Here is a 20661-nt window from a genome sequence, read left to right as displayed (position 1 = left end):
TAGTACCATAAAAACAATTATAAAGATAAAAACAATTATAAAAATCATTCTGACTTTTAAAATAATTATATATTATAAAAAAGTAATTGTGTGTTTTCTTCTAGCTCATAAGATCTCCTCCCCTGAGCAGATGGCGTCTACAAAAATTTGTGACTCTTTCATACAGTGTTTTAATTTAATTTTAATAATTTGTTTCTTAGTCGCTATCAGTTAGATCATAAAAATTATCAGTTAAAACATAAACTTATCAGTTCATATTCATTTATTAGCTATATTTCTCACAATGGAAAGATTTTCACATTACTAGGTTTGTTGTCATTACATGATGAAAAACATTAAAGAAATTTTATTCTGATATATTCATTCTTTTTGTTAATAATTACAATTGCTATTTTATTCTCAGGTATTTAAGAAAATGAAGTAGAGGAATTTATTCATAGCAGTATCCCCTCTATTACTTATATTTTATTGGTTATTTTAGTTATTTACATTTCAAATATTATCTCCCTTCCCAGTTTCCCCTCTTGCCTTTATGAGGGTGTTTCCTTCCCTGTGAACCCCCATCCCCAACCCCTCTCTCGCTCTTGCCCCAGAGGTCTAGTGTTCCCCTATCCTGTATCATCACACCTCCATAGGACCAAGGGGCTCTCCTCCCATTGATGCCAGATAAGGCTTATATATTGAGCTGGAGCCATGGTTACCTGCTATGTACTCTTTGGTTGGTGGTTTAATCCCTGGAAGCTTTGTTGGGCCTGGTTGATTGACATTGTTGTTCTTCCTATGAGGTTGCAAACCCCTTCAGCTACTGCATTCCTTGCCCTAACTTCTCCATTGGGATCCTCATGCTCAGCCCAATGTTTGACTGTGTCCATTCACATCTGTATTGGTCCAACTCTGGCAGAGTCTCTCAGTAGACAGCTATACCCCACTTCTGTCAGTAAGCACATTTTGGCATCAGCAATAGTGTCTGGGTTTGGTGTCAGCAGATGTGATGGATCCCTTGGTAGGGCAGTCTCTGGATGGTCATTCCTTTAGTTTCTGCTCCCACCGTTTGTCCCTGTATTTCCTTTTGACAGGAGGAATTTTGGATTAATATGTTTGAGGTGGGGGGTGGTCTCATCCCTCAACTGGGGGCCATGCCTTTCAAATGGATATGGTCTCTACATGTTATATCTCCTCTTTGTTGAGTATTTCTGTTGAAGTCCTCGCTGTTGGGTCCTGAGAACATCTTGGGTCCCTGGCATCTGGAATTTCTAGTAGCTTTCCCCACCACCACCCCACTACACACCTACTTTCAAATCCCTGACATTTTACACATCTCCACCATCTCCTCCCATATCTGAACTGGCCCCCTTTTCCCCTCCCCCTCCTTTTCCCCTTCTGTATCACTCTCTCCCTCTACTTCTCAGAGATTATTCTCTTTCCCATACTGAGTAGTACTGTAGTATCCAGACTTCAGTGTGATCTTCTTTCTTATTAGGTTTCATATGGTCTGTGAGTTATATTGTGGGTATTCAGAGTATATAAGTTTTTGGCTTATAGTCACTTATCAGTGAGGACATACTACTAGTAACATTTTAAGAATGCAAGTGAATGCTGGGTTAGCTTTTCCTGTAGAGACTTGAACAAATATGAATTTATTCCAGATAGGGCCCTAAAAACAGAATAAAGTAACTCCTTCAAATTCAAATTTGTGAACTAGTCAGTGAGTTTATTGGGCTGATTTTCAGCTCACAGTTGAGGGGTTACTTAAAAATAAGTGTACATGATACCCAAGTATCTACATCGTTGCAAAGTGTGACTTCATCATGGATAACTAATATCACGGAAGCTGTATTATTGAGTCTTCCTTTCATTCATCCTTTCACTACCATTTCCAAAGACCACTTCCATGTTTGGGTGAGGAGAGGGGTAAGTAGTGACAGTGTTCCTAGTTGGGGATTCCTTTCTTCCCCATATTGAAAGGGGATATGAACTTCTTTTTTTTTTCAGTTATTGAATATTTTCTTAATCGACATTTCGAATATTATCACCCTTCACAGTCCACTCCTGAAACCGCCCTGTTCCATCCCCTCACCTCCTACCTCTTCTTTTTTTTAATGGACATTTTTTATTTACAAATGTTACTCTCTTTCCTGGTTTCCTGGCCATAAAACTCTATCCGATTCCCTCCCCCATTCTATGAAGGTCTTCATCCTCCCCAACTACCCCCCTTCCCAACCTCCTGAAATTCCCCTTCACTGGGGGGGTTCAGCCATGGCAGGACCAAGGGCTTCCTTTCCCATTGGTGCCCAACAAGGCCATCCTCTGCTACATATGCAGCTGGAGCCATGGGGCGGATGTCCATATGTAGTTTTTGGATAGTAGTTTAGTTCCTGGGAGCTCTGGTTGGTTGGTATTGTTGTTATTATGGGGTTGCAAGCCCCTCAGCTCCTTAAATCCTTTAATTCATCCAACTGGAACCCCATTCTCAGTTCAGTGGTTTGCTGCTAGCATTCACTTCTGTATTTGACATGTTCTGGCTGAGCATCTCAGGAGACACCTATATCAGGCTCCTGTCAGCATACACTTACTGGCTTCATCAATATTGTCTAGGTTTGGTGGCTTGCTGTATGTTTATGTGCTAGCTCCCCAGATGTGGCAGGCTCTGAATGGCCATTCCTTCAGTCTCTGCTCCTAACTTTGCCTCCATTTCCCCTCTCATGATTATTTTTGTTCTCGCATTTAAGAAGGAGTGAAGCATCCACAATTTGTTCATCCTTCTTGAGGTTCATGTGGTCTGTGGATTGTATCTTGGGTAATTCAAGCTTTGGGGCTTATGTCTACTTATCAATGAGTGAATATAATGTGTGGTATTTGTGATTGGGTTACCTGTCTCAGGATCATATTTTCTAGTTCTTAACTTCCTGAGATCTTTGTATATTTTGGATATTAGCTCTCTATGGAATGTAGATTTGGTAAAGATCTTTTCCCAATCTTTTGGTTGACATTTTGTCCTAATGACAGTGTCCTTTGCCTTACAGAAACTTTGCAGTTTTATGATGTCCTACTTTTTGATTCTTGATCTTAGAGCATAAGCTATTTGTGTTTTGTTCCGGAAATTTTCCCCAATAACCATGTTATTGAGAATCTTCCCCACTTTTTCTTCTATTAATCTGTGTATATCTGGTTTTATGTGGAGGTCCTTGATCCACTTGGCCTTAAGCTTTGTAAGGCTACTGATTTGTTTGAGTTAATTTTATACCCAGCCACTTTGCTGAACTTTTTATCAGAGTTAGTAATTCTCTGGTGGAACTTTTGGGGTCACTTAAGTATACTCTCATATCATCTGCAAATAGTGATATTTGACTTCTTCCTTTCCAATTTGTATCCCTTTGACCTCCTTTTGTTGTCTGATTGCTCTGGCCAGGACTTCAAGAACTATATTGAATAAGTAGGGAGAGAATGGGCAGCCTTGTCTAGTCCCTGATTTTAGTGGGATTGCTTCAAGTTTCTCTCCATTTAATTTAATGTTAGCAACTGGTTTGCTGTATATGGCTTTTTACTATGTTTAGGTATGGGCCTTGAATTCCTGATCTTTGCAGAACTTTTATCATGAAGGGGTGTTGAATTTTGTCAAATGCTTTCTCAGTGATGTCATTTCTCTAATTAAATGATCTGGTGGTTTTCTCTTTTTTGAGTTTATTTATATAGGGGAGTATGTTGTTGGATTTTGGTATATTGAACCATCCCTACATTCCTGGGATGAAACCTACTTGATCCTGATGGATGATCGTTTTGATGCATTCTTGGATTCAGTTTGTGAGACTCTTATTGTGTATTTTTGCATAGATATTCATAAGGGAAATCGGTCTGAAGTTCTCTTTCTTTGTTGGGGCTTTGTGTGGTTTAGATATAAGCATAATTGTGGCTTCATAGAAGAAATTGGGTAGTGATCCATCTGTTTCTATTTTGTGGAATAGTTTGGACAGTATTGGTGTGAGGTCTTCTATGAAGGTCTGATAGAATTCTGCACTAAATCTATCTAGTCCTGGGCTCTTTTTGGTTGGGAAAATTTAGTAACTGCTTCTATTTCTTTAGGAGTTATGGGATTGTTGAGGTGGTTTGTCTGCCCCTGATTTAACTTTGATACCTGGTATTTGTCTAGAAAATTGTCCATCTTCTCATGATTTTCCAGTTTTGTTGAGTGTAGGCTTTTGTAGTAGGATCTGATGATTTTTTGAATTTCCTCAGAATCTATTGTTATGCCTCCCTATTCATTTCTTATTTTCTTTATTCGGATACACTCCCTGTGCCTTCTTCTTAGTCTGGTTAAGGGTTTATCTATCTTGTTTTTCTCAAAGAACAAGCTCCTGGTTTTGTTGATTCTTTGTATAGTCCTTTTTGTTTCTATTTGGTTGATTTCAGTCCTGAGTTTGATTATTTCCTGACTTCTACTCCTCTTGGGTGTATTTGCTTCTTTTTGTTCTAGAGCTTTTAGGTGTGCTGTCAAGCTGCTAATGTATGATCTCTCCTGTTTCTTTTTGGAGGCACTCAGTGTTATGAGTTTTCCTCTTCAGATGGCTTTCATTGTGTCACATAAGTTTGGGTATGTTGTGCCTTCATTTTCATTAAATTCTAAAAAAATCTTTGATTTCATTCTTTCTTCCTTCTCCAAGTTATCATTGAGTAGAGCATTGTTCAACTTCCATGTATATGTGGGCTTTCTGTTGTTTTTGTTGTTATTGAAGACCAGCTTAGTCCGTGGTGATCTTATAGGATGCATGGGATTATTTCATTCTCCTTTTATCTGTTGAGGCCTTTTTTTGTGACTAATATATAGTCAGTTTTGGAGAAGGTACCATGCGGTTTTGAGAAGGAGGTATATTCTTTTCTTTTAGGATGAAATGTTCTGTAGACATCTGTTAAATCTATTTGGTTGATAACTTCTGTTAATTTCACTATGTCTGTGTTTATTTTCTGTTTCTATGATCTGTCTGATGATGAGGGTGTAATGTTGATATCTTCTATTATTATTGTGTGAGGTACAATGTGTGCTTTGAAATTTACTAAGGCTTCTTTTATGAATAATTGGCCTTGCATTTGGAACATAGATATTTAGGACTGAGAGTTCATCTAGGTGGATTTTTCCATTAATGAATATGAGGTGTACTTTCTTCTATTTTTTGATTCCTTTTGGTTGAAAGTCAATTTTATTTGATACTACAATGGCTGCCCCTACTTGTTGCTTCAGACCTTTTGCTTGCAAAATTGTTTTGTAGCATTTTACTCTGAGGCAGTGTCTGTCTTTGTCTCTGAAGTGTGTTTACTTCATGGAGCAAAATACTGGGTCCTCTTTACTTATCCTATCTGTTAGTCTATGTTTTTTTATTGGGGGAATTTAGTCCATAGATGTTAAGAGATATTAAGGAATAGTGATTGTTGTTTCCTGTTATTTTTATTGTTAGAGGTGAAATTATGTTTGTGTGTCTCTCTTGCTTTGGTTTCATTGCAAGGAGATTAGTTTCTTTCTTTTTATAGGGTATAGCTTCCTTCCTTGTGTTTTGCTTTACATCTCTTATCCTTTGTAGGGCTGGATTTGCAGAAAGATATTGTGTAAATTTGGTTTTGTCATAATATCTTGGTTTCTCCATCTATGTGAATTGAGAATTTTGTTGGATCTAGTAGCCTGGCCCTGCATTTGTGTTCTCTTAGGGTCTGTATGACATCTGGCCAGGATCGTCTGGCTTTACCAGCCTCTGGTGAGAAGTCTGGTGTAATTCTGATAGGTCTTCCTTTATATGTTACTTGATCTTTTTCCCTTACTGCTTTTAATATTCTTTCTTTGTTTTTTTCATTTAGTGTTTTGACTATTATGTGATAGGAGGGATTTCTTTTGTGATTTAATCTATTTGGTGTTCTATAGGCTTCTTGTATATTTATGGGCATGTCTTTCTTTATGTTAGGGCAGTTTTCTTCTATAATTTTATTGAAGATACTTACAGGCCCCTTTAATTTGGGTGTCTTCACTCTCTTCTGTACCTATATCCTCAGGTTTGATCTTCTCATTGTGTCCTGGATTTCCTGGATGTTTTGGGTTAGGAGGAGCTTTTTGCAATTTACATTATCTTTGATGATTGTGTTCATATTTTCTATGATATTTTCTGCCCTCAGATTCTCTCTTGTATCTCTTGTATTCTCTTGTTGATGTTTATATCTGTGACTCCTGATCATGTTTTCTACCTCCAGGGTTGTCTTTTTTGTCCTTTCTGTATTCTTTCTATTTCCATGAATGGTTTTGTTCAATTCCTTCACCTGTTTGGTTGTGTTTTCCTGTAATTCTTTAAGGGATTCTTTATGGCATTTTTGTATTTCCTGTTTAAGGTTTTCTACTTGTTTACCTGTGTTTTCCTATATTTCTTTTTTTTTCTTGTTATCAATTAAGTTTTTTTTTTAATAACTTGAGTATTTCTTGTATACATTTCGAGTGTTATTCCCTTTCCCGGTTTCCGGGCAAACATCGCCCTCCCCCCTCCCCTTCTTTATGGGTGTTCCCCTCCCCATCCTCCCCCCATTGCCACCCTCCCCCCAACAATCTAGTTCACTGGGGGTTCAGTCTTAGCAGGACCCAGGCCTTCCCCTTCCACTGGTGATCTTATTAGGATATTCATTGCTTCTTATGAGGTTAGAGTCCAGGGTCAGTCCATGTATAAACTTTAGGTAGTGGCTTAGTCCCTGGAAGCTCTGGTAGCTTGGCATTGTTGTACATATGGTGTCTCGAGCCCCTTGAAGCTCTTCTACTTCTTTCTCTGATTCCTGCAACGGGGGTTCTATTCTCAGTTCAGTGGTTTGCTGCTGGCATTCGCCTCTGTGTTTGCTGTATTCTGGCTGTGTCTTTCAGAAGAGATCGACATCCGGCTCCTGTCGGCCTGCACTTCTTTTGCTTCATCCATCTTGTCTAATTGGATGGCTGTATATGTATGGGCCACATGTGGGGCAGGCTCTGAATGGGTGTTCCTTCTGTGTCTGTTTTTTTTTTTTTTTTTTTATTAACTTGAGTATTTCTTATAGACATTTCGAGTGTTATTCCCTTTCCCGGTTTCCGGGCAAACATCCCCCTCCCCCCTCCCCTTCCTTATGGGTGTTCCCCTCCCAACCCTCCCCCCATTGCCGCCCTCCCCCCATAGACTAGTTCACTGGGGGTTCAGTCTTAGCAGGACCCAGGGCTTCCCCTTCCACTGGTGCTCTTACTAGGATATTCAATGCTACCTATGGGGTCAGAGTCCAGGGTCAGTCCATGTATAGTCTTTAGGTAGTGGCTTAGTCCCTGGAAGCTCTGGTTGCTTGGCATTGTTGTACTTTTGGGGTCTCGAGCCCCTTCAAGCTCTTCCAGTTCTTTCTCTGATTCCTTCAATAGGGGACCTATTCTCAGTTCAGTGGTTTGCTGCTGGCATTCGCCTCTGTATTTGCTGTATTCTGGCTGTGTCTCTCAGGAGCGATCTACATCCGGCTCCTGTCAGTCTGCACTTCTTTGCTTCATCCATCTTGTCTAATTGGGTGGCTGTATATGTATGGGCCACATGTGGGGCAGGCTCTGAATGGGTGTTCCTTCAGTCTCTGTTTTAATCTTTGCCTCTCCCTTCCCTGCCAAGGGTATTCTTTTTCCTCATTTAAAGAAGGAGTGAAGCATTCACATTTTGATCACCGTCTTGAGTTTCGTTTGTTCTAGGGATCTAGGGTAATTCAAGCATTTGGGCTAATAGCCACTTATCAATGAGTGCATACCATGTGTGTTTTTGTGTGATTGGGTTACCTCATTCAGGATGATATTTTCCAGTTCCAACCATTTGCCTACGAATTTCATAAACTCGTTGTTTTTGATAGCTGAGTAATATTCCATTGTGTAGATTTACCACATTTTCTGTATCCATTCCTCTGTTGAAGGGCATCTGGGTTCTTTCCAGCTTCTGGCTATTATAAATAAGGCTGCAATGAACATAGTGGAGCACGTGTCTCTTTTATATGTTGAGGCATCTTTTGGGTATATGCCCAAGAGAGGTATAGCTGGATCCTCAGGCAGTTCAATGTCCAATTTTCTGAGGAACCTCCAGACTGATTTCCAGAATGGTTGTACCAGTCAGCAATTGCACCAACAATGGAGGAGTGTTCCTCTTTCTCCACATCCTCGCCAGCATTTGCTGTCACCTGAGTTTTTGATCTTAGCCAATCGCACTGGTGTGAGGTGAAATCTCAGGGTTGTTTTGATTTGCATTTCCCTTATGACTAAAGATGTTGAACATTTCTTTAGGTGTTTCTCAGCCATTCGGCATTCCTCAGCTGTGAATTATTTGTTTAGCTCTGAACCCCATTTTTTAATAGGGTTATTTGTTTCCCTGCGGTCTAACTTCTTGAGTTCTTTGTATATTTTGGATATAAGGCCTCTATCTGTTGTAGGATTGGTAAAGATCTTTTCCCAATCTGTTGGTTGCCGTTTTGTCCTAACCACAGTGTCCTTTGCCTTACAGAAGCTTTGCAGTTTTATGAGATCCCATTTGTCGATTCTTGATCTTAGAGCATAAGCCATTGGTGTTTTGTTCAGGAAATTTTTTCCAGTGCCCATGTGTTCCAGATGCTTCCCTAGTTTTTCTTCTATTAGTTTGAGTGTGTCTGGTTTGATGTGGAGGTCCTTGATCCACTTGGACTTAAGCTTTGTACAGGGTGATAAGCATGGATCGATCTGCATTCTTCTACATGTCTGTGTCTGTTTTAATCATTGCCCCTCTATTCCCTGCCAAGGGTATTCTTGTTCCCCTTTTAAAGAAGGAGTGAAGCATTCACATTTTGATCATCCGTCTTGAGTTTCATTTGTTCTAGGCATCTAGGGTAATTCAAGCATTTGGGCTAATAGCCACTTATCAATGAGTGCATACCATGTGTGTTTTTGTGTGATTGGGTTACCTCACTCAGGATGATATTTTCCAGTTCCAACCATTTGCCTACGAATTTCATAAAGTCATTGTTTTTGATAGCTGAGTAATATTCCATTGTGTAGATGTACCACATTTTCTGTATCCATTCCTCTGTTGAAGGGCATCTGTGTTCTTTCCAGCTTCTGGCTATTATAAATAAGGCTGCAATGAACATAGTGGAGCACGTGTCTTTTTTATATGTTGTGGCATCTTGTGGGTATATGCCCAAGAGAGGTATAGCTGGATCGTCAGGCAGTTCAATATCCAATTTTCTGAGGAACCTCGAGACTGATTTCCAGAATGGTTGTACCAGTCTGCAATCCCACCAACAATGGAGGAGTGTTCCTCTTCCTCCCCATCCTCGCCAGCATCTGCTATCACCTGAGTTTTTGATCTTAGCCATTCTCACTGGTGAGAGGTGAAATCTCAGGGTTTTTTGATTTGCATTTCCCTTATGACTAAAGATGTTGAGCATTTCCTGAGGTGTTTCTCAGCCATTCGGCATTCCTCAGCTGTGAATTGTTTAGCTCTGAACCCCATTTTTTAATAGGGTTATTTGTCTCCCTGCGATCTAACTTCTTGAGTTCTTTGTATATTTTGGATATAAGGCCTCTATCTGTTGTAGGATTGGTAAGGATCTTTTCCCAATCTCTTGGCTGTTTTGTCCTAACCACAGTGTCCTTTTCCTTACAGAAGCTTTGCAGTTTTATGAGATCCCATTTGTCTATTCTTGATCTTAGAGCATAAGCCATTGGTGTTTTGTTCCGGAAATTTTTTCCAGTGCCCATGTGTTCCAGATGCTTCCCTAGTTTTTCTTCTATTAGTTTGAGTGTGTCTGGTTTGATGTGGAGGTCCTTGATCCACTTGGACTCAAGCTTTGTACAGGGTGATAAGCATGGATCGATCTGCATTCTTCTACATGTTGCCCTCCAGTTGAACCAGCACCATTTGCTGAAAATGCTATCTTTTTTCCATTGGATGGTTTTGTCTCCTTTGTCAAAAATCAAGTGACCATAGGTGTGTGGGTTCATTTCTGGGTCTTCAATTCTATTCCATTGGTCTATCTGTCTGTCTCTGTACCAATACCATGCAGTTTTTATCACTATTGCTCTGTAATACTGCTTGAGTTCAGGGATAGTGATTCCCCCTGAAGTCCTTTTATTGTTGAGGATAGCTTTAGCTATCCTGGGTTTTTTGTTATTCCAGATGAATTTGCAAATTGTTCTGTCTAACTCTTTGAAGAATTGGATTGGTATTTTGATGGGGATTGCATTGAATCTGTAGATTGCTTTTGGTAAAATGGCCATTTTTACTATATTAATCCTGCCAATCCATGAGCATGGGAGATCTTTCCATCTTCTGAGGTCTTCTTCAATTTCTTTCCTCAGTGTCTTGAAGTTCTTATTGTACAGATCTTTTACTTGCTTGATTAAAGTCACACCGAGGTACTTTATATTATTTGTGTCTATTATGAAGGGTGTCATTTCCCTAATTTCTTTCTCGGCTTGTTTCTCTTTTGTGTAGAGGAAGGCTACTGATTTATTTGAGTTAATCTTATACCCAGCCACTTTTCTGAAGTTGTTTATCAGCTTTAGTAGTTCCCTGGTGGAACTTTTGGGATCACTTAAATATACTATCATATCATCTGCAAATAGTGATATTTTGACCTCTTCTTTTCTGATCTGTATCCCCTTGACCTCCTTTTGTTGTCTGATTGCTCTGGCTAGAACTTCAAGAACTATATTGAATAAGTAGGGAGAGAGTAGGCAGCCTTGTCTTGTCCCTGATTTTAGTGGGATTGCTTCAAGTTTCTCTCCATTTAGTTTAATGTTAGCAACTGGTTTGCTGTATATGACTTTTACTATGTTTAGGTATGGGCCTTGAATTCCTATTCTTTCCAGGACTTTTATCCTGAAGGGGTGTTGAATTTTGTCAAATGTTTTCTCAGCATCTAATGAAATGATCATGTGGTTTTGATCTTTCAGTTTGTTTATATAATGGATCACGTTGATGGTTTTCCGTATAATAAACCATCCCTGCATGCCTGGGATGAAGCCTACTTGATCATGGTAGATGATTGCTTTGATGTGCTCTTGGATTTGGTTTGCCAGAATTTTATTGAGTATTTTTGCGTCGATATTCATAAGGGAAATTGGTCTGAAGTTCTCTTTCTTTGTTGGGTCTTTGTGTGGCTTAGGTATAAGAGTAATTGTGGCTTCATAGAAGGAATTCTGTAGTGCTCCATCTGTTTCAATTTTGCGGAATAGTTTGGATAGTATTGGTATGAGGTCTTCTATGAAGGTCTGATAGCATTCTGCACTAAACCCGTCTGGACCTGGGCTCTTTTTGGTTGGGAGAACTTGAATGACTGCTTCTATTTCTTTAGGAGTTATGGGGTTGTTTAACTGGTTTATCCATTCCTGATTTAACTTCGGTACCTCGTATCTGTCTAGGAAATTGTCCATTTCCTGCAGATTTTCAAGTTTTGTTGAATATAGGCTTTTATAGTAAGATCTGATGATTTTTTTAATTTCCTCTGAATCTGTAGTTATATCCCCGTTTTCATTTCTGATTTTGTTAATTTGGACACACTCTCTGTGTCCTCTCGTTAGTTTGGCTAAGGGTTTATCTATCTTGTTGATTTTCTCATAGAACAAACTTTTGGTTCTGTTGATTCTTTCTATGGTCCATTTTGTTTCTACTTGGTTGATTTCAGCTCTGAGTTTGATTATTTCCTGCCTTCTACTCCTCCTGGGTGTATTTGCTCCTTCTTGTTCTAGATCTTTTAGGTGTACTGTCAAGCTGCTGACATATGCTCTCTCCTGTTTCTTTCTGCAGGCACTCAGCACTATGAGTTTTCCTCTTAGCACAGCTTTCATTGTGTCCCATAAGTTTCGGTATGTTGTAGCTTCATTTTCATTAAATTCTAAAAAGTCTTTAATTTCTTTCTTTATTTCTTCCTTGACCGGGTTATCATTGAGTAGAGCATTGTTCAATTTCCACGCATATGTGGGCATTCTTCCCTTATTGTTTTTGAAGACCAGTTTTAGGCCGTGGTGGTCCGACTGCACACATGGGATTATTTCTATCTTTCTGTACTTGTTGAGGCCCGTTTTTTGACCAATTATATGGTCAATTTTGGAGAAAGTATCATGAGGAGCTGAGAAGAAGGTATATCCTTTTGCTTTAGGATAGAATGTTCTATAAATATCTGTTAAGTCCATCTGGCTCATGACTTCTCTTAGTCTGTCTACGTCTCAGTTATATTTCTGTTTCCATGATCTGTCCATTGATGAGAGTGGGGTGTTGAAATCTCCTACTATTATTGTGTGAGGTGCAATGTGTGTTTTGAGCTTTAATAAGGTTTCTTTTACGTATGTAGGTGCCCTTGTATTTGGGGCATAGATATTTAGGATTGAGAGTTCATCTTGGTGGATTTTTCCATTGATGAATATGAAGTGTTCTTCCTTATCTTTTTTGATGACTTTTAGTTGAAAATTGATTCTATTTGATATTAGAATGGCTACTCCAGCTTGCTTCTTCTGACCATTTGCTTGGAAAGTTGTTTTCCAGCCTTTCACTCTGAGGTAGTATCTGTCTTTGTCTCTGAGGTGTGTTTCCTGTAGGCAGCAGAATGCAGGGTCCTCGTTGTGTATCCAGTTTGTTAGTCTATGTCTTTTTATTGGGGAGTTGAGGCCATTGATGTTGAGAGATATTAAGGAACAGTGAATATTGCTTCTTGTTATATTCATATTTGGATATGAGGTTATGTTTGTGTGCTCTTCTTCTCTTTGTTTTGTTGCCAAGATGATTAGTTTTTTGCTTCTTCTAGGGTATAGTTTGCCTCCTTATGTTGGGCTTTACCATTTATTATCCTTTGTAGTGCTGGATTTGTAGAAAGATATTGTGTAAATTTGGTTTTGTCATGGAATATCTTGGTTTCTCCATCTATGTTAATTGAGAGTTTTGCAGGATACAGTAACCTGGGCTGGCATTTGTGTTCTCTTAGGGTTTGTATGACATCTGTCCAGGATCTTCTGGCTGTCATAGTCTCTGTCGAAAAGTCTGGTGTGATTCTGATAGGTCTGCCTTTATATGTTACTTGACCTTTTTCCCTTACTGCTTTTAATATTCTTTCTTTATTTTGTGTGTTTGGTGTTTTGACTATTATGTGTCGGGAGGTGTTTCTTTTCTGGTCCAATCTATTTGGAGTTCTGTAGGCTTCTTGTATGCCTATGGGTATCTCCTTTTTTAGGTTAGGGAAGTTTTCTTCTATGATTTTGTTGAAGATATTTACTGGTCCTTTGAGCTGGGAGTTTTCACTCTCTTCTATACCTATTATCCTTAGGTTTGATCTTCTCATCGAGTCCTGGATTTCCTGTATGTTTTAGGCCAGTAGCTTTTTCTGCTTTACATTATCTTTGACAGTTGAGTCAATGATTTCTATGGACTCTTCTGCTCCTGAGATTCTCTCTTCCATCTCTTGTATTCTGTTGGTGAAGCTCGTATCTACAGCTCCTTGTCTCTTCTTTTGGTTTTCTATATCCAGGGTTGTTTCCATGTGTTCTTTCTTGATTGGTTCTATTTCCTTTTTTAATTCCTTCAACTTTTTGATCATGTTTTCCTGGAATTCTTTCAAGGATTTTTGCAATTCCTCTCTGTAGGCTTCTACTTGTTCTCTAAGGGAGTTCTTCATGTCTTTCTTGAAGTCCTCCAGCATCATGGTCAAATATGATTTTGAAACTACATCTTGCTTTTCTGGTGTGTTTGGATATTTCGTGTTTGCTTTGGTGGGAGATTTGGGCTCCGATGATGCCATGTAGTCTTGGTTTCTGTTGCTTGTGTTCCTGCGCTTGCCTCTCGCCATCAGATTATCTCTAGTGTTACTTTGTTCTTCTATTTCTGACAGTGGCTAGACTGTCCTGTAAGCCTGTGTGTCAGGAGTGCTGTAGACCTGTTTTCCTGTTTTCTTTCAGCCAGTTATGGGGACAGAGTGTTCTGCTTTCGGGCGTGTAGTATTTCCTATCTACAGGTCTTCAGCTGTTCCTGTGGGTCTGTGTCTGGAGTTCACCAGGGAGCTCACCTGCAGCAGAGAAGTTGGTCTTACCTGTGGTCCCCAGGCTCAAGTTTGCTCATGGGGTGTTTTCCTCTGGCGTCAGAGATGTGTGTAGAATGCCGTCTCTTCTGGTTTCCCAGGCTTGTCTGCCCAGCTGAAGGTTTAGCTCTCCCTCCCACGGGATTTGGGTGCAGAGAACTGTTTATCCGGTAGCTCTCTTCAGGTTATGGCGGTGTCTCAGGCGCAGTGGTCCTGCTGCTCTTGGGCCCTCCTCTATGGGAACCCAGAGGCAGTATACAGTTTCCTCTTGGGCCGGGGATGTGGGCAGTGGTGGGCACTGTCGGTGAGCTCTTCCGCTCTGCAGCCTCAGGAGTGCCCACCCGACCAGGCGGTGAGGTCTCTCTCCCACGGGGTTTGGGAGCAGAGAGCTGCTGCGGGCCAGGATCTGCGGGTTTGGGACTCCTGGTAAACAGCCCTTATATCTTTAAGGGAGTTATTTATGTCTTTCTTAAAGTCCTCTATCATCATCATGAGATGTGATTTTAAATACAAATCTTTCCTTTCTGATCTTTTGGGATATGCAATATTTGTTTTTGTGGTAGAACTGAGCTCTGATGATGCTAAGTAGCCTTGGTTTCTGTTGCATAGTTTCCTATACTTGCATCTGACCCCCATGATGTCTCTGGTGTTAGCTTCTTTTGCTGTCTCTGAGAGTGGTTTGTCCCTCCTGTAGGCCTGTGTGTCATTGCTCCTGTAGACTTGTTTTCTTTCAGCTAGATCTGGGAACAGAGAAGCTGCTCCTAGGTTTGTGTGTTCTGAAGCCTCCAGGTGGGTCGCTTGGAGCTGAAGAGTTGGTCTTACCTCTGCTCTCAGGTGTGTCAGAGCTCCTGTTTACTGGCTTTCTGCTCTCAGTGCAGGCAGAAACCTGTAGTGTCCTGCCCCTGACAGTTCTCCGGTCCCAGTGCACAGAGGTCATAGAGGGCACAGGGCCAGTTCCTCTTGGATCTTTAATATGGGCAAAAGCAGTTTGCTCCTCTTAGGTCTGAGGATTTGCCAAACTTCTGAGGACTCAGCTCTCTCCCCAACAGGATTTGTGTGCTGGGAGCTGTGGGACAGGTTCAGTTTAGTTCTGGGTGCAGGCAGAATCCAGAAGTTTCCTGCTGCTGACTGCTCCTATATTCTTGCATCCAGAGGACACTAGGCAGGTTCCTCTTGGGCCAGGAATTGTGAGTGGAAGTTGTGGTCTCCTCTGGGCTCTCAGGATTATCTGTTCCTCTGAGTGTCCAGCTCCCCACCCCATGGGATTTGGGTGCCACCTCCTTCCTCCTGCTTCTCTGCCCTGGCATTCTCCTACACTGTGTCACTGAACCTTGACAGGACTAAGGGCCTCTTTTTTCCATTGATGCCTGATAAAGCTTATCCTCTGCCACGTATGCAGCTGGAGCCATGGGTTGCTCCATGTGTTCTCTTAGGTTGGTAGTTTACACTCTGGGAGCTCCTGGAGATTTGGTTGGTTGATATTTTTGTTCTTTGTTTGAGAACAAAACAGCTACCTTAATCTTTTCACTAACTCTCTCATTGGGAACTATGTTCTCAGTTCAGTGGTTGATTGTGAGCATCCGCCTTTGTATTTGTCAGGCTCAGCTATATCAGTCTCCTGTCAGCATGCACCTATTGGCATCCGTAATAGTACCTTGTTTTGTTGACTGTATATGGAATGTATTCCCATGTGTGGCAATGTCTGAATTGCCTTTCCTTCAGTCTCTCCTCCACAATTTGTCTCTGTATCTCTTCCTGTGAGTATTTTGTTCCCTGTTCTAAGAAGTACTGAAGGATCTACACTTTTGTCTTTCTTCTTCTTGAACTTCATGTGGTCTGTGTTTTTATTCTGAGCTTTTGGGCTAATATCCACTTATCAATGATTTCATACCATGTGTGATATTTTGTGATTGTGTTACCACACTCAGAATGACATGTTCTAGTTCCATACGTCTTTAGGGAGTGGATAACCTTATATCATATGATTTATGCTGGCCCAGCCTTAGTCTTGGCATTGGGAAAATCAGTTCAGTATTATCATAGATCTATTTTGCAATGAAATGTAAAAGATTGTTAGCCTACACCACAGCAAAATTTCTTAGTAGTTCTCAATCTTATAGAGCCACAGAGCTTTTTCCATGATTCTTATTTTTGGGAGAGGGAAGGTACCTAGATAATATATAATCTAATAATAGTGTGTTTGGTAAAAAAAAAATCAGTGTTTTTCTTTCTCTATTTTTCTAATCTAATCCACTCCCTGAAAACCTCTAATAGTCAGAAACCTTTTTTTGTTCTCTGGAACATAAGGGTCTGTTTTTCCCATAATAGATAGATAGATAGATAGATAGATAGATAGATAGATAGACAGATAGATAGTGAGTGTGTGTATTGTGTGCGTGTTTGTGTACATATAGTTATATATTACCCTCACTCTAGATCTATATGCAGTGCTGTCTTCATACTTCACATAATATGCAGTTGGTCCTAATGCACTATTTAATGCCTCTGACTTGACATTTAAAATGACTAATAGGTATTTGCTAAATCTTGATTGAAAAGGTTAATGTGTGGATTTTAACAGAATACCTTGTTTATCTTATAGAACAATTTTCACAAAGATGCCAAGGTATGATTATACAGATCCTGATTATGAATACACTGATTTGGAAAAACTGGAAAGAAAAGCACATCGAGATTACTACACAAACTATATTAACAATTTAAGAACTGTACGCCTACACAAAGAAGCACTGAGGTAAAGTTAGTTCTTCAAACATTGTGTCTAAAAACCAGATTTTTTTTTAATTTTATTGGTATTCACTAATCTTTTCTTATAGTCTAGTCTAGGCATTATCTCCCCCCAACCTGTTCACACTGTGACAATCATTCATTAGATTTTTCTCCCCTGTCTTTCATAGGTTGTCCCTATTACTCCACCCTACCAGACCTCCCCACTGCCTGTGGCCTCAAGTCTCATAAATTTGGGCAGTACAGTATAATAATTGAATATAATCATCAAATCAGGGTATTTGTTATTGTCATCATAAACAGTTTTATAACTTTTGATCAATGTAATATTTAAAGATATTTATGAATTATATTTGGACATTTGAGGATACATATGAAATGTATTTGAGTCAAATCAAGGAAATGGAATTTTAATTTTCTTGTCATTACTTTTTTTGGAGCTTTGAGTTTTCCCATATCATTTTCCACGGTGGCTGTATGTAACCCCCAATATTTTTGGATTTGCATTTCTTCACTTCTTTTTAACATTGTTTTGTCATTTTAATAATACCCATTTTAATAATCTCAGTGACATTTTGATTCTTGTTTTTCTGGTGGTTAAAGACACTGAGCATTATAAAGTAAATTTTGTGGGCCTTTTTTTTTAAGTATGCATTCATTGAATTTATATAGAGCTTAATTTGTTTATTGAAGGGCTGTTGTTGAGGTTTTTTTTGTTGTTGTTATGTGTATATTCTGGATAAATCTCTTCATATGAATAATTTGCATGTTTTTTGCTAACTTTTTATTTGGAGTTATCTCAGGTAGTTTTTTTTTTCCTAGTGGAAGACCTCAAGGCAGGGATTCTTCTATAAGTAGTTCACTAAAAGTATATTTCCAAGACAATGTTGTATAAGATGTTAGAATCAGAGTACAAACATTAGGGGAAGAGTTGATATATTTCAGATTAAGTGTGTACTTACTCCGATGGCAAGATTCTTTTGAACATAAATGACATCAATTATTGTTTTCATCTTGAACCACAGATACATTTTACTTTGCTCTAAAACACTCAGTGACTGTGTTTTCCCTTTTGAATGTGACAGAGATAAAAGTTTGTATATAACTTCCTCTGTGAGGCATTTAAGAAGAGTTGAGGCCACACAGTGGAAGCAAACCTGCAGATTAGTATACCAATTCACGTAAATAGATATAGATAAGGCTATAATAGTGTTCCCCTGGAGGATATTTGCACTTATTACTATATTTTCTGAAGAACTTCCTCAATTACTCATTATTATTATTGTTATGATGCTATTATTATTAATAATGGTAATTATAATAATACATAATATGTAATTAGTAATAAATAATATCATATCATCTTTATTATTTTTTTAAATAGGGAACGCAAGTTACTAGTTAATGAAGTAGATATTGGCATGCAGCCATCATCTGGTCTAAGGTCACCATCACTATCTCAATCAGAAATAGAAGAAATACCTTCTTCTTCAAAAACTTCTGTCAAAGCTAAAAGATTGTTGAGCACCAAGAAAATAGCATCCAGAGAGTCAGAATCTCTGCAGAGAAAGGCATGTGCAATGCTTTCCATTTTCTTTTCACATTACGATAATTCTACAAATGTCTCTTACTAATATTGAATGATTAATTTTGGAAAAACAGATCAGCAGAGGGCTTAAATCGAAGCCAACTACTCACCAAGAAAAACATGACTGCAGCAAAGTTTTGACACCAAAGCAAATTCATCAAGTAATAGTTGGTAAGATTATGCATAAATATGCTATGTTCTTTTTGTTGGTTAGTTGGTTGTTTTTGCATGTGTGTGTGTATTGATTTTATTATTTTTATACGATATATTTGATCATAACCCCCACCAGCTCTTTCTAGATCCTACTCATATCCCTATCTACACGATTTATATTGTATTCTCCCTGCCTCTCAAAAGAAGATTTCATTAAAATGGTAGAATAGGAAGACAACAGTAATTGTGCAACTGTTCTTGGACAGATGTGTCATTGTGAGAGCTTTGACCTTCGCTTCCTAAGTGAATCTCTACTAGGACCAAAGACACATGGGTGATAGCTCTGTGCTCAGGCTAGCAGATAATAGTCCAAGACTTAGATCAAGAAAGATTGCCTCAATCCCCAATCCCAGTTTACAGGTATTCTTGTCTTCAAGATCTGCTGTCAACTTGGTAGTTACAATTTAAAAAGATAATGCACACATGAACATTGCTGAGAGTAAAGTTTTGAGCCTATCTAATAGATAGTTATCAAGTTCATGAGGTGAGACATATGGTAGTTATCATTATTTATTATTTTACAATGTAGACATAAATAAAATATGTCCCACAGGTTAAAATATGCAGTTAAAAATAAGAAAAATGTGATATGTTGATAAAATAGAATATAATTATGTTAAAAAAGAAATTCTGAAATTTTTTTCTAAAGGAATTCAATATGAAAGGCTCTGAAATAAATCATGCACACCAAGACAAATGCCACATTATCTTGTGTTTTATGGAATTAAAAGAAGCACTTGGGCCTATAAAAGCAAAGAATAATCTAGTTTTTCCCAGGGTTTGTGTGAGATAGAGAACAAAATAGGAATGTTTGTCAAAGGATGCAAAGCTTCATTTAGTATAAGTTCTGGAGAGCTATTGTTTAGTGTTGTGACTACAGTTAATGACAAAATTTTATGTAATTGAAAAATCAGTCGTGATAATGTATAAATGTTTGCACCATAAAATTGACTGTGTGAGGTGATAGATATTACAGTTAGATTTATTCAATCCTTTAATAATGCACATGTATTTGACAACATGGAGCATGGTGTAACATGTACAAATATTGTTAGTTTTATCTTTAAAAAACTGGCAGAAATGGATCAAAACTCATTATTTTTATAGAGGGATATGTATCTATCTATATGAAAATATCATTAACTTTGGGAAAATAAAATGTTTTCATTTTAAAAATAAAAGCATAATTGACAAAACATCTAAAAATTCAGATATTAATCAAAGCTAAGTATTTTTGCTTTTCTGTAAAGATAATAATAGGGGAATAAAAACACCTGTGACTAAAATAAATTGTGCATCTGAAAGTTTATTTTTAACTAATATATATATACATATATATGTATATATATAATAAAACTTAAGAAAACACAACTAAAGTTTAACAAATAGGCTAAAAATTTAATAGACAGTTTATTAAAGAAAATACATAATTGTATTTCTCACATATTAAAATATACGTTGTTAGATTTTAAGGGCATGCAAAATTAAACCAAAATGAGATGATACTATAAATTTAGTAGATGACTAAAAGTAAACCGTGAAGGAAAAGTATGATAGTTTTACTATGCTTGGCCCAGGAAGTGGCACTGTTAGGGAGTGTAACCTTTTGGAATAGGTGTGGCCTTGTTAGAGGAAGTATATCACTGTGGGGGTGGACTTTGAGACCCTCCTCCTAGCTGCCTGGAAGATGGTCTTCTGACTGCTTCAAAACAAGATACAGAAGTCGCAGCTCCTTCTCCAGTGCTATGTCTGCCTGGATTCTGCCATTCTTCCTGCCATGGTGATAATGGACTGAAACTCTGAAACTATAAGCTAGTGCCAATTAAGTGTTGTCCTTTATAAAAGTTGCCTTATAGGGGTTGGGGATTTGGCTCAGTGGTAGAGCGCTTGCCTAGAAAGCACAAGGTCCTGGGTTCGGCCCCCAGTCCCGAAAAAAAAAAAAGAGCTGCCTTATAAAAAGAAACCTAAGGGGGAAATATTTATTTAACTCAAAATTATAGGATTCAGTACACTATTGTACTGAGCAGGAGCTCAGGACAGCTAACCATATCTTTTCTATAGTGAAGAGC

General features: G+C 38.6%; 1 protein-coding gene across 1 annotated transcript in view; it reads left to right on the top strand.

Moving 5' to 3' along the window:
• The window catches only part of Cfap47 (cilia and flagella associated protein 47), a 344640-nt gene that overhangs the window by 29187 nt on the left and 294792 nt on the right, over positions 1-20661 (top strand). Inside the window, exons 11-13 of the mRNA XM_087600976.1 lie at positions 16646-16798; positions 18176-18362; positions 18454-18550. Coding sequence (XP_087457102.1) covers positions 16646-16798; positions 18176-18362; positions 18454-18550 — 437 coding nt within the window. The remainder of the gene's footprint in view (positions 1-16645; positions 16799-18175; positions 18363-18453; positions 18551-20661) is intronic.

Source organism: Rattus norvegicus, chromosome X (genome assembly GCF_021556685.1).
Source record: "Rattus norvegicus strain SHRSP/BbbUtx chromosome X, alternate assembly SHRSP_T2T, whole genome shotgun sequence".
Taxonomy (NCBI): Eukaryota; Metazoa; Chordata; class Mammalia; order Rodentia; family Muridae; genus Rattus; species Rattus norvegicus.
Note: the sequence above shows the minus strand (reverse complement) of the source record. Positions and strands in the feature narration are given on the sequence as shown.